General features: G+C 35.9%; 2 protein-coding genes across 4 annotated transcripts in view; one reads left to right on the top strand and one right to left on the bottom strand.

The window, feature by feature from the left end:
* Nucleotides 1-270: 270 nt before the first annotated feature.
* Nucleotides 271-4,587, bottom strand: PIG-V (phosphatidylinositol glycan anchor biosynthesis class V). The gene has a single exon (XM_083138959.1). It carries the CDS (start codon nt 4,564-4,566, stop codon nt 3,007-3,009), a length of 1,560 nt encoding a protein of 519 aa, XP_082995085.1. The 5' UTR covers nt 4,567-4,587; the 3' UTR covers nt 271-3,006.
* A 142-nt stretch (nt 4,588-4,729) lies between these two features.
* mi (cyclin E-interacting protein minus) overlaps nt 4,730-14,865 on the top strand; it is a 44,130-nt gene continuing 33,994 nt past the window's right edge. Inside the window, exons 1-3 of one of the 3 annotated variants that reach the window (XM_083138957.1) lie at nt 4,730-4,952; nt 8,343-8,444; nt 10,608-10,748. In XM_083138957.1, the coding sequence (XP_082995083.1) occupies nt 8,433-8,444; nt 10,608-10,748 (153 nt within the window). In that variant the 5' untranslated portion in view covers nt 4,730-4,952; nt 8,343-8,432. Of the gene's footprint in view, nt 4,957-8,342; nt 8,445-10,607; nt 10,749-14,865 lie in introns of all 3 variants that reach the window. The other 2 variants (XM_083138956.1, XM_083138958.1) reach the window with 2 other exon arrangements.

The raw sequence follows: 14,865 nt of genomic DNA, 5'->3' as shown, positions 1-14,865 counted from the left end.
CTGGTTAAAGATACGTCGAAAAAACCTTCACCACTGCATTTCTCCTGAAATTCTAGCCCATTTTGATAAGTCGCACATCCCCCTTCCCATTTAAAATTCTGAAGTTGAATTCAAGATGGCGGACATCAAGATGGCCGCCAACCGTGTGGGTGGCGTCAATGTGGTTCCCCCTTGGCCAGGCAATGATTGGTCATCGCCAATTTCAAATTTCATGCCGCAGTGGCCTTGTACTGAGGGTGTTAAGTGACTTATTGAGCCACCCTGTATATGTGTGTGTGGGTGTGTGTGTGTACACACATAGCCTATTACAATAGCAAATAAAATATTAAGTGAGACTACTTTTTAAAGAATGCTTTTCTGAAATGCACAATGTTATTTCTTTCTATTTTGTACACTATATGTAAATCTTTTCATATCAAAAGTTCAAGTTTACGAAGCTCACCAAAGTTTAACACAGTTTTTTTAATCTAAGGTTACTCTATGATAAGTATCTACCATCATTTTTGTTCATTGTACACACTGCTCTATGAAAACCACTAATATCTAACATTACATTATGTACAGTTGGTATAATAGAAAAGTTGAGGTTGTACCAACAAAAGAGAAAAAATGATCTCCACCCTTACAAAGAGGCAATCCACACTGCACCACAAACAGAACTCAATAGCCCCATCTAGTTGGCTGCACTTTTTGACACTCAGTGCAGTGCAGGTGTATCCAGTGTCAGGGTGGTGCAAAGGAAATGATGTTCAACCAACTAGACGGAAAGTGGTGTTAAGTTCAGAATATTCAACAAATGCCTGTCTGCTGCTTTAAACGGTCATTTGAATAGTTAGCATGCACCGCATGACCATACACCATACATGCGCCAGTCCGGAAGGTAGTGCAGACACCAAATCAACGAACTAGACAACTTGGTGTTGCACCGTGCAACCAACTTGACGCTTCGGTGCAAAGAGAGTCAAAAAGTGCAGCCAACTAGACGGGGCTATTGTGTACAGTAGGATCCATGAGTATTACCATGCAAATTGTCCATGACTATTTTCATTAATTTTTCCCTTGCATCCTGTGTGTTTTAAAATGATGGATTTTCATGTATGCTGGTGCAGAACTTGTCGACAGCTTGTTTTGGTCTTTCTTTTAATTCTTGAAGCTCTTATTGGGTCAAATAAAGTTCACAAACATGGTGAAGGATAATTTGCACAGTAATACTCATGGATCCCACTGTACTATCTACAGATATAAATTCCTACAAAAACAAATTGGTGGGAAAGATTATTGAGAACCCCATTGTTTGTTGTCCCATTACTTTTTTTGCACATTGGACTTTATTCCCAGTAAGTAAATAAGTAATATCTTAAATAGGTTTATCAAAATTTCATTGTAATGTTATTGGATGATTTTGTTAAAGCATATTATAAACAAAGTCCATATATCATAAACACATTATCTACAAAACGGTTTAAGATAGTAAACATATTAAAACAGAAGAAAAGTGTTCTAGATATCTTACTAACTATGCTCATAGATAAAATAAACTACTCTTCCATACATAGTACTTGCTAAGTGGGGCATTTCTTTAAAATAAAGGACTAGTTTTGATTCTAGCACAATTGACAATGCACAGTTATGAAATCAATATGGGGTAGGATTTGCCAGACATATACAGGGCATCCTGTATTCTACAATTTCCTTTTATGTTCTGCGAAAGTTTATATTATTTTATACATGTACCAGAATACATAGAATATGTATCTGCAGCATGTTAGTGCATAAAAGCTTAGTTTCACATTCCCATTCAGTATGTGTCTGTTCAAGGGTTAGACAGCAGAACAGCCATTAAAGCAATTTATTATTATTACTGGCAAATAAGAAATATGACATCCTAATATAGGGAGAAAGTGATGTGAGCTCACTTTTCAATATTTCTGGAATTATATAGTAATTTTCCTAACCTGACTAACTGTTTCCTGGCAGTGGCATTAATGTATGTGAATTTCTCTGCCAGTGCATTATGGATAGAAACAACCACTTCTCTGTATGAATCTTCTTAACATTATGCAGAAATCTCATTGATTTTCTAATACAATTGAACTCTCTTCCTATTAGGTTGACTGGGTCTAAAACAAGCATACAACACATTGGCACGGAAGAATATTTACATTGGACCTTTGTCACAGCTTCAGTTACTAATCTACATATTTTCTATGTATGTTTGTGTAGTAATTGATGATTTCTATTGCTACTGACATTACATGTTGATGTTTCATACTAAGACTAAATAGACAATCATAGACTATATTTAAACCTTTGTCCTGTCATTTAAAACAAGCTTCCTGTCTGGATCTAAAAATAACATATAAATACATACATATCAGTACATATATAAGAACACAAGAGATATTATATGATTCATATCAAAATAATATTCTCATCTCATGCAAGTAAACAAATGCATTTCTGGTATCTAATACTGTGCAGAATTAATGTGATCATTTTTACTCTTACATTTCTTTAAAATCTTATGGCCACAGAATGCATTTTCAAATTTTTTGGAAAAGTATACATTAAAAATCACTTTATATGTGCAGATCCTGCCCTTAACAGGTTCACATTGTCTTCAAACCATTAAACATGTCAGGAATCAAAGATTGTGAATCCAAAGATTAGAGTTAATGTAAATAATATGTTCTTGGTTGAGATCAGAAAGGAAAATAAATCTTCCGTAACATATTTCAAATTGCAACACATCACATGAAGTGAGGAAAACCAAGAAAAACGATGTTATGATATGTTTCCTGTACTTTACCACTGTTTAAATTATATTCATTCAGTGCCCGTTACCAGATGTAAATGTACATAATATAATAAGTGACCCAAGTTTGCATATCCCAATAGGCCATGTTACTTGCCTCATGAAACCAGTTGCAGACTGTGGTATACTGACATGTTAATATCAAATAAGTGATATAGAGATCAAATAATATCACTTGGCTTGTCAGAGACTTATGTCCATGGATAGTAATTGCTAAATAATCCAGTTCCAATTATCGTATAAAACATAAAATAATATTTTATAATCTTTGATTTCTTAGATTCTGGTGTCCTATTCAAAATAAAGGTTTTCCATTTACTTCGTAAATTTTCGTTTGATTCTGTCTGAGGATCTACTCGATTAATATTTATCCATGAATATGACATCCCACCAGTCGTTCTCATTTGGTAATCAGCATCTGTTGGGGATGAAAGATATGCAGCAAACCAATAAAGAACAGGACTTGCTGAAGCAACCATTCTTGTTGTAACTTGAACATGGATATATAATACACAAAATATTACCAAACACACAGCATGCACTATATATACAAACATATCTGGCTTATAACCCCGTGATTTATCACTATGTCTACGCCGTTTCTTCTCAAGTACGGCTGTACTATCTTCTTCCGAAAATAAACCCAATGTAAAACAATGCCACGTATTCTGTTTGATATACACAAAGCTCTGAGATAGAATGATTGTAAGAACAGGCAATGCCAACAAAAAGTTTGGAATTTGCTTCCACTGATAGTACCTCAAAAAACCAACTTCCCAATAAAAGCTTTGTACATAGGAGTATGCAAGTGGAATACTGGCATTGCACCAATCCGATGAGAATTCGCCTGGCAGCTTCAAGCCTCTGGTCTCGGCATGATTTACAAGAAACTGAGGTAAGTTATGATGCTCAACTACACAAAACTTGTAGTAACTGTAAAGTTGAAACATAACAAATGGTGCCAGTGCCAAAATAACAGTAACAACTAATGGTACCACTGCAAATATAATAGGAATAATTAATAAAGGTGCAATAAATATTGTCCTGTGATTCCTCACTTTTCGGATATAAATAGTCATTGTTCTTATCAAATCTCTAACTCTGTTATGTACAATAAATCCAATATTAATCACACCATTTGATCTTGTTGCAGCAGAAAGACCAAATGGTAGAGACGATAAAACTGAAGGTACACTTTCGTACTTCAAAAGTCCGTAAAAGGTCAAGTACGCATACAGTGCTTCAGAGTATGGAGCTGTGAAAAATATGCTTGCCGGATTCACACAATAAAACACTGCTGCCTTGTAGGCTATGTCTTCATCCCTGAGTACATTTTTGCTAAGATCAAACAAGGCCAATGCAGATTTTACAAAGCAAAAAATGTTAATAAGAACAGCACTGATTAATATCACGCTATAATACGACAAAACAACGTGAAGAAAATAAAAGAGGAATGTCGCTACAAATCTCACTAGCATGGGATACATTGGGAAGAATGCCAAACAATTTTCATAAGTATATCCAAAATTTGCCAAATGCATAAAATATTGTGCATCCCATCGCACTAAACCTCCTAGCAGCACATCCACAATTTTGTCACCAAATCCCTTTTCGTCCGCAGGATTGGACGGAGTGGTAAATACACCAGCATCATGATCTGGTATCAGGACGTTAAACATTACCTGAAGAATTAAAACCATACCACGCGAACATAGCGCAAACCAAAACACTTTTTCCCGAAACGTAAACATCTTCTGCTAATGTTTTCTCCGGCTTCCATGCAAAAATAGTTGAATAGCGATTGTCGACGTTGACACATATATACAAATAGACGAGATTAAATAATTATCTCTCTAATAATTATCTCCCATAAAGGTATGATAATTGTTTCGAGACACACTATGGTATCATAAATTGAATTATTTCTTAAGGAATTTTGTTAGTTTGATACACATTTCTATCTGTTGTGCAATGTGGCAACATCCGATGGAATTCATACGGCGGGAAAGAAGACTGTCAAAATTGGACCAGTAAGAAAGAAATGGAGGATAGGTTTTAAAATGATTGTGAAAGTAGATATTCATTATTTCACTTATATTTCTCGTACAGTGCCTAATCGTGGAAGAAGATGTCTGATGTAGGTAATTATGCACAAGTGTTATAAATTGTATTAATTTATACCGTTAATATGTATCTTTTCTGTGAATTTTTAATATTTCGCTTAGGCTATAACGAATTTGTGAAATTAAAACCCCTGGGAATCCAACGACTCAGATGGTATGGAAGCGTACTGAAAAGAATGCTTTAGGTGTATTTTTTTTTATACACTGGTTAATCGATACATGTTTGTGTTTATATTCCGAACATTTGTAATTATTCTTTAGTAATGATACTTTCCCAATTGACTATCATTTGGTCGCGTCAACGTCACAGTTATTTGCACATCCTCGTGACTTGCATTCCTAATCTAATCGGAGACAAAAATTCTAAGTTTGGTTAATTTAAAATCCACATTAGACACTGAGGAACATAAGGCAGTAACTGAGCTGCCATAGAAATCGTTCTCGGAACATCCTGATTAACATTCAATTTTGTTCGGCCTCACGAGGGTTCTTTATATTCACATAACCGACAAGTTAAAAAATTTATAAATATATAGTCACATGTTGAGGTTCATTAACACATGATAACTCCATAATTATTTTAATAAACAGATTTTTCTTGAACTTTTTCTCACGTTCTTGTTTCACTAAGAATATTGTTGGGTTTACAGAGTGCTTTCATAAGTTAGGAACCACCTCATCAATTTTCGCGTTCTATAATTTTCTTTGAACAATGTAAAATTACTCATATTTAATATTGATATCATTGCGTAATATTTTGTGGTTGTAGCATACAAATTAGCCCCGATTGGCCACTGCTACTGCTATTTTTTTAGGCTGCAACTATTTTCACCAGGTGGTGAGAATAGTATGAATTATAACATAACCTTGTCTTTTATCTTATTTTATTATATTCGTTGGCAGTGTTGCTGAATTTACTGCTAAAAGTCATTTTAAATTAAAAATGGGTGTGACTACTAGTCACCAGGTAGTGAGAATAGCAAAAAGTGCTGAAGACCAGAAATTACATGATCAGGTGTTGGAAAGTATTTACCGAAGTCATTTTAATGCTAAAAACCTTAAACCTGACCTGCCTAACCTATCACACGAAATTTGAACCTTCCTTAAAGTAATGAGCACTGTTTGGACTCGAAAAAAGTTATTTATGTTGAAAAAAACAACTTGAAAATTACTTTACGCACTTCTCATGGACAAGATATTCTCCATCGACAAGTGACAGTAAATATCGTAGAAGCTTGGGAATGAATGTAGAAGTAAATCGGAACCTTAGTAGAATGCATTTAATTTTAATTCTAAGGGAACCAAACCTAACCTGCCTAACCTAACCCTAACCACAAAAGCATATATTGAAGAAAACCTTAAGTAATCACTAAAACTCCGCAGTATGTATTAACAGACGTACATCGAAATCGAACCATGTAAAATTGCATTCGTAGCATGATATCTCAATAAAACAAAAGGAACTTGGGCCAAGTTCTGGGAAAATGTCAGAGATAAGATAAATAAAAACCATTAAAAGTAACTGTTAGATTATTTTGCATCAGATTTTTGTAAGGTGCAACTACTATCACTAAGTAGCAGTTGTCAACAAATATATCTTCATTGAGTACTTACATGTTCATTCAAGTAGATTATTGTTGCAGATTCATAACTTAAATTGCTCTCGCAGGACCTAAACTCAGCACAAAAATTAAGATAATAATATTAAGCCTTTGAACCTAACTGCCCAAATTACCAATCAACACAGATAGGAAAAAGTAAGCTCTTAAAAGTCATCTTTGTGCTACAAAAGAAAAGTTCCCAAGACAACAATGAATTGTGGGACCGAATGAAAATAAAAGTATCCCCAGTGTTTTCACATTTGGTGTTGTGTGGTTACAGGTTCAAATCCTGGTGGATTTTGAGGATAATTTGAGAGATCAAAGTAGGTAAATACAGCTCAAGAGTGTGCATATAAAGCATACATGATGCATTTCCAAGTTAGTCACTCCATAACTTTTTTTTTAACCTTTCAGCAGTAAAATTGGTTCTTATATTAACTCCGGAAGTTGCAGTACTATATGACTAGCTTTCATCTAACTTTCAAAACCACCTTGTTCCTGAAGCAATTTCTTTGAGCCAAGAATGTTCATCGTGTGATAGGTCTCACAGAACAAATCCTACCACCAAGATTACCAAATGTCGGTCATAATATTTTGTGTATTTTCAGTGTTCTCTAGACATTTAATTTATTATTTCTTTCAACATCACAGTTTCAAGGCCTTGAGGAAATCAGTTTATGAAGATAGAAATTAGCAAATCACTCCCCCTTCCTTTGTAAAATTAAATTGATATTTTTAAGGAAATTTTGAAAGAGGAAGATACATACCAGGATTGTTGTGATGACAGCTGAGCCATACAGGGGGAGGGGGAGCATACCTACATTCATACACATTAAAAAAACTGATTGATGCAATGTAGAAGTGGGTAACGGTTGATTGTTTTATGAATTTTTTTTCAAATTCTCCTTGCAGGAAGACTAATTATCGTAGAATTTTGGCAATTATTGTCACGAAATTTGAACCTTAAAGTTATGAGCACGGTTTGGATTTCAAAAAAAGAGTATTTATGTGGAAAAAGACAACTTAAAAATTGCCTAAAGCAAGAATGTGCCCTTCCCATGGACAATGTATTTTCCATTGACAAGTGAGCAAGTATCGTAGACTAGTGGGAATTAATGTAGAAATAAATTGGAACCTTAGTATAATGCATTTAGGGACTTTATTTGAATGCTAAGAGAACCAAACCTGACCTGCCTAACCTAACTATGAAAGCACATGTTGATCAAAATCTTAAGTAAGCGCTAAAACTCTGCAGTATGTGTTAACAGAAATAAATCAAAATCCAACCATGTTAAAATTGCATTCGTAGCATGATGAAATCGCACTAAAACAAAAGGAACTTTGGCCTAAAAGGGTTAGCCTTCTGTAGTACTACACCAAAAAATTGGGATTTATGTTACTAAACAACCAGATTTTTCACACAAGAAAAAACAGACCAAAAGCAAATGTACATCAGTAGTTCCAGATTAATTAATGTATTTTACTGGCTTCTTGTTCTTAGCTATTATACATTAGTTAATATACATATAGAGGTCATTGTTGATTTTGTACCAATATATGCTAATTAAATTATATTTATTTTCTTTTTTTCAGATATTTTTCTTTGTACATTAAAGTTATTACACTTCAGTATGTAACCTTTCTCTTGAAGATATGTTCTTTGTTTTACTTGTACCATACCATGTGTTTTTATTAGGATAATTATCTTTCACAGAACTTTTCTTTTTTATTATTCTTCTTAACAGTACGTAGAAATATGAATTTTTCTCCTCCTTGACACTTGATTTTCCATCCTACTTCTAGATCATTGCTGATTGTATCAATGGTTTTTAGAAGCATGAGATAAAACATGGAAATTTGAGAATAATAAAGTTTTAGGACAGGTGCTCCATTATGGATTCCAAGGTTAGTGAAATATTTTTAGAAAATGACATGTATGCCTGAACATATGTTATACTATAGGAAAGAAAAGAATTAATTGAAAGTAGAGTGCGCGTCAAATCTCCTGCATATGGCCTTGAACGACTGGACAGCACCAGCGAATCACGGACGTGCGGCGTTGCCTAGTTCAGAAGCTGTTTCACCTCGCTACTAAATCGTGTACCTGGCGCTCGGATATAAATAGATTATTTCAAGTGTCAGTAGTTCAACAGATGGAAAGATAATGAATTTGCGAGTATGTACGAAAAACAAGCGTGATTGTAGCTTATACCGTTCCCTCTGTAGAAGCAATGTTATTATAAACGTATTTGCATTGTATCCTTTTTGCTCTCCCTTCGTTCCTGTTGCATTCTGAAACTTTCCGATTAGCTAAGGGAACAGGGCACGTTCGTTCCCAGTGATGGTAGAAGAAGTTGACGAAGAGGATACCGTCATTGTTCGTTTTTTCCTTGTGTTTAGTGTGTGTGTGTGCAGCATGTCGTTGAGTAAACCAAGTGGTAGTGATGGCGAGAGAAGAGAGAAAAATACAGTTTTGTACGAAGCCTGGCACGACAGGTGATTTTTCAGGTGTACAATTTTTTTAAAAAAAAAGTGTTCGAGTGACGAACAGAGAAGTAAAATTGCCTTAAGAAGTGCCAGGATCTAACAGCTCAAGCGTGTGGTGTGAATCAAGCTACCGTTTCTCGGATATGTTCGGGGGCAAAACAATGTGGATCGGGGCCTGCTCCAATGTTTCAATAACCTAGACTATACCGCGTTTGGTAGAACCTGTCCCGCTTCCCGCGCTAGGGAGCGCTCAACAGTTTCGGTGCCAATGAGAAACGAGGAAAAAATCGTCTGCTGGGCAGCGAGGAGCGAATGAAAGCCAGAAGAGAGGCGCTTACGTAGACGCTGTTGCGACGTTGCGTATTTTAATTGGCTGCCTGGCTTTGACTTTCCCCAGCACCGAGAAAAGACAGGGAGCAACTAGCGCGGGAACCGGGACAGGTTGTAACAAACGCGGTATAGAAAGCACATTAACATACCGAAAAGAACGACAACTTTAGATGACGTTGAAAAAAGACGTAGTTCGTAGAACAGTCCTTGAAATTTACGTACGATCGTGGCGAATTTTCTACTGCCAAAAAGATAACGTACTCTTTACGGGACAAAATATCTTACAAAGGCTCTACAACTTCCACCTTGAGAATATTGAAAGAATTATGCAGTCCCTAATCAGGTATGTTCTTTTCTCCCATTAAGTTTATTATATGTTATATTATCTAATGACAAGGCGTTTCGCTCGACCACGCTGTCTCTTTTCCGTGTGAGATTTCGACATGGCACCGCTGCAGTGCGCTGCTATTGGCTATCGCCATATGCAGGAGATTTGACGCGCACTATAGTTGAACCTGTGAGTACAAATCGAGTTTGTAAAGTTATAGAATGTTTTTGAAAACTGAAGCTGCCTGACATGTGTTTCCAAAGGGAAAAATGTTGCTGACAACCTTTTATCATGTAAATAGTAAAAAATGGCAGTGGAAAACACAGAGCGAAAGACAGACACAATTGCTTTTCTTGAGTGTTTCACATTTTTCTTGGTAAGGTACACAGCACATTGTGAAACAAAGGAACATATTTAATATTAATCAAATTATTTTGTTTCATACTTTGAATAGTAAAAAGGTCGACTCACTGTCTCATATTATGTAACAGCATAGTTTGTAACATGGCAGGGGGGGGGGATCCAGGTTTTTCTTGTGTTTCTTATCTTTTTTCATTTATGATGTCCTTATTTCTTGTGATTCTCTCATTGGGAAAGAAGCATGACATAATGAAACCAAGCAGCGAACAGTTTGCATGATGATTTGCTTAGGCATTGGAACTCTTGACTTCATTTTCAACTGTGGAACTGCGGCAATAAAGTACTGAACGCTTCTTACATAAAGATTTCTTATTCATATTTTTCTTCCTAATTTTTTACTGATGCCATCATTCATTTCGAGAGCCATTCTTATATTTTATCAGATAAATCAATCTTTTCCCCAGTTTTACTCAATTATGTTCTATTTGTTACAACAGTAGTTAGTTTACTTCCGAATAATTTTATTGATTAAAATTTTATTTTGTATTTTTTTTTTGTTTCAGAAAATTGATTTTATTGGTTTTAGTGATCAAGTCATTAATGACGCAATGAACAAAGTGCATTATATGTATGTACAGCAAAACATGTTTTATTCTATGTACAAGGAACTGGAACATAATACAAGTGGAGACAGTGCTGAAATGGTAAATACTCACAGTGTTGTTATTTTTAACTTTGGGGCATAATTAGAGTTGGAAGAGGTCGGAGAAAAAAACTGCTTTTTGGGGAGGAAAACCTGAGTTTTTCCGTGGCTTTTTTGGTTGGGCTTTTTTCACAAAAGTGTCTCAAATCAATGAAAATACAGGAGTTGCCAGTATTTTTCCTGTTCAATGTTTTTTTTTATCTCCCTACTGTTAAATAGACACTCATTTCTAAATATAAAATACAATTTACAATATGAAATTCGTAGCTAGACATAAACAGTGTTTTCAAGAAAGCTGGCTTTTTTGAATGGTCGGTTCTTTCCGAGTGTTACCTTCATATTTCGGTAGGCTTATGTAGTATAAACAGATTCACATAACTAGAGTAGTTTTATATGTGTTTTTAATATAACCTAATAGTATGATTAGATTTTCAATATTTGAATTTTGTTATACGAACATGTACATGAAGCAAAAAATAAAATACTACTCTACCGTTTGAAAATCTGGTATCAAATCTCTTTACATTAAATTTTGTGTTCAGTAAAATATATATTTGTATTCTGGCTTTCCAGTACATCATATATAATTTGTTAAATGGCTGCCAAACTTGGCCACGGAGTAACTAGTGATGTATTTTGGCTGCTTGTTGCAGTGGTTCTCAACCTTTGTGACACCACAGCCCAGTAAATGTATTTCTTACATGTCGATGTCCTGATCCCAACAATTTCACTCATAAATATATTTCTGATCTTTAAAGTTTATATGGAAATTAATATGCAACCTTAATTAATATTAATATATCAAGTATGGCATATTCATAGTTCAATTATGTATAGACTTGCTGTCAAATATAAAATTAATTTAGAAAAATAGTAGTCAACCCATGGGTGCAAGGGATCGTTTGGGACGTGGCAGGTGAAAAACACTGGCACTAAAACTGAAGTAGGAGCAAATAAGATGTCGCAAATGGTGAAAAATAATCTATTAAAGATATGTGGACTGGACTCACAGTTTGAAATGAGATCCGAAGCACTCTGCCTCCACAGAGGATTCAACCTCAGACCTCTTCTTATTACAAGGCAACAGCATTTATCATAAAATCCATAATATTTTTTATTCATGATTATAAAAGGAACCTTCTATGAAAAAGCCAGTCTTTTTCCATCAACAGTACTTGTAATTTGTTCTCTTGGGATTTACAGGCTAAATTAGATCTTAATCTCTGATGAAGTAGCTAACAATTTTTATTAAGTTTAGAGAACATTCAGAACGAAGCAACACATGACAGTGGAGGGTGTCACACTGAAGTGACAAGGACCCCTTCAGTCTAAGCAAACATCCACCATGCATGCACAATCAAGACCGAGTCTTCATGATGAGTGCCAATGAAGGAGCTTTCAGACTGAAGTTACAGATGACAAGCGACACAGTCTCCTTCAGTATAAAGCAAGACATTCACTGTGCATGCAAGAATAACAGACCGAAGCGGCACGATACACACCATTGAGAAAACAGTATAGTCCGAGCAATATGCAAGTGACATGTTTAGCTTGTTGTCGTGCTTTAGTACAAAAGCTTGAATGGATTACTGAGGGTCTGCTTCCAAGTGACATATGTCACTTGTTGCTTCGGTCTGAAAATTCCCTGAGAAAACAGTACAGACCAAGTGTAAAGTGACACTTGCAGCTTATGTTGCTTCTGTTCGAAAGGTTGCATTTACTTCTAAGCGTTGCTTTCCAAGAGCCATGTGTCGCTTCCGTCTCGAAGCTACCTTAAACAATATATATACACAAATTCACTTAATATCTGAATGTGTTGTAAACAGTAAAGATTTTTAATTGTTCCGAAACATCGAATATTTTGATATTAGCATTTGTTTCATATTTTATGACAAACGTTTATATTGAGACACAAACATGTAAAAGCTTGTTTTAAGTCCATTTCATGGTGGGATGTGCTCATCAGGACTACATGTTTAGTTTTAACCCTAGCTTACCCTTGCCATACGAGAAGCGTACATACCAAGGGGTGGCTCACACTTTTTTTATCACTAAAATTCAAGAAAACATTTTATTATCGAATCTCTGCTTCCTTTCCTGATTATATATGTGCAGTTATTTATTAATTATAATACAAAAATTACTATCATTAATAGAAAATAATAACCAATTATTGCATGAGTGTCTCACATATATTTTATCATTCACTAAAACTCACAAAATCCATAATATTTTTTTTTAATGCTTTTTAGTTAGCAGAAGTGTGTTGTTTATTAAATATTTGGTCTAGGAATTAATTCGTGTGGTTGTTACGCACACATTGAAGCTGTAGTTCAAACACAAAATACATAAATACCTTAAGAAAAATATTGTCCATCGCGATCCACCACTTTCACCCATCTGTCAGGCAAGTTACGGATTCCGTGGCGAAAGAAGTCCTCATCCTTTGAAGCGATCCAGTCAGAGACCCATTTTTCGATATCTTCTGAAGAAGTGAACTGCTGTCCAATCAAATCGTTATTCATGCAATCGAACAAGTAGTAGTCCGAAGGAGCAACGTCTGGTGAATACGGCGGGTGGGGTAGAACTTCCCATCTGACATTTTCTAAATAGGTTTTGACCGGTTTTGCGACATGTGGGTGAGCGTTATCTTGTTGAAAAATAAGTTTATCATGTCTGATCTCCCATTCTGGTCGTTTCCTGGCCAGAGCTTGCTTCAAACGCATTAATTGTCGTCGATAACGTTCTCCATTAATAGTTTCACCCGGTTGCAGCAGCTCATAGTACACCACACCTTTCATTTCCCACCATATGCACAGCATAACCTTTGCACAGTCAATATCTCGTTTCGGTTGTGATGGACCTGGTTCACCTGGCTTCACCCAGGCCTTTTTTCGTTTCGGGTTCTCGTAATGGATCCACTTCTCATCGCCAGTAACAATGCGATGCAAAAACCCCCTTTCTTTTCTGTCTTTGAAGCAGCAATTCGCAAATGGTTTTTCGTCTTTCAACGTGTCTTTCAATTCATATGGAACCCAATGTGACATCTTTTGAATCATTCCCATGGCTTTGAGGCGTTTGGAGACTGTTGTTTGATCAATGCCTAATGCTTCTGCAAGTTCTTCCTGCGTTTGACACGAATCCTGATCTAGCAATGCTCTCAATTCTTTGTCTTCAAATTTTTTTGGCTGTCCAGGTGGGTCTTGGTCATCCAGGCCGAAATCACCACTTCTGACACGTTCGCTCAGCTAGCGCATGGTCACCATACACTTCCACCAAAATATGATGACTTTCGGTAGCACTTTTCTGCATGTTAAAGTAATGAAGCAGAACACCCCGCAAAAACACTTGATCTGGCACGAGCTGCGCCATGTTCAGTTGACTACAAAATGCTGTTGTTGACGCGTCAATCAACTGCCCTATACTACGAACGATGCACGCTGACAGGAGTTTTCAACGCATGTGTGGATACACTGAACTGTGGGACGATACACTCATTACGCCATCTCTTATCCAGGCGCACAAATTAATTCCTAGAGCAAATATATTAATTACAATAATTACCATCATTACCAACCAAACCAAGTGTAGGAATTGTAGCTATCCTGGAAACATGATTCGAACCAGTGTTCTTGGGTTACCAGCCAGGTTAAATTGGAGTTTGCTTCCAATGTTTCGAGGGCATACATTGCCTCGTTTAAACATTATGATGTTTACTATAAAAAATCCATTGCTCTAATCATTTTATGGAACTCTCCTCCTCAGATTTCTATACTATTTTTTGCTGCACTTATGTTACTTTCTCGATTTTATGAGGAGAGGGGACCATATTTGCTTGAATTCTACACTGAGATGACTTATTTCTTTGATTTTCCTCAGTATCCATTGATTGATTTGGAGTTTTAAGTCCACTTTCTGCACAGGAAGGTTAATTGGGACTGGACCTACAGTTTAAAGATGGATCCGAAATGCTATGTGCCTCCACTGGGTATTGAATTCAGGACCCCTTCATTACAAGCTGACGGCGCTAACACTATGCCATCAGGAAGACCCTGCTTCTCAGTTTGCAATGTGGTTCTACGTGTAGTGTTGTTATGTTGTTACAGTGAATTCTGTGT

The sequence above is a fragment of the Lepisma saccharinum genome, chromosome 17 (assembly GCF_977018435.1).
Source record: "Lepisma saccharinum chromosome 17, izLepSacc3.1, whole genome shotgun sequence".
NCBI classification, from domain to species: Eukaryota; Metazoa; Arthropoda; class Insecta; order Zygentoma; family Lepismatidae; genus Lepisma; species Lepisma saccharinum.
This window is presented reverse-complemented; position numbering and strand designations above follow the sequence as displayed.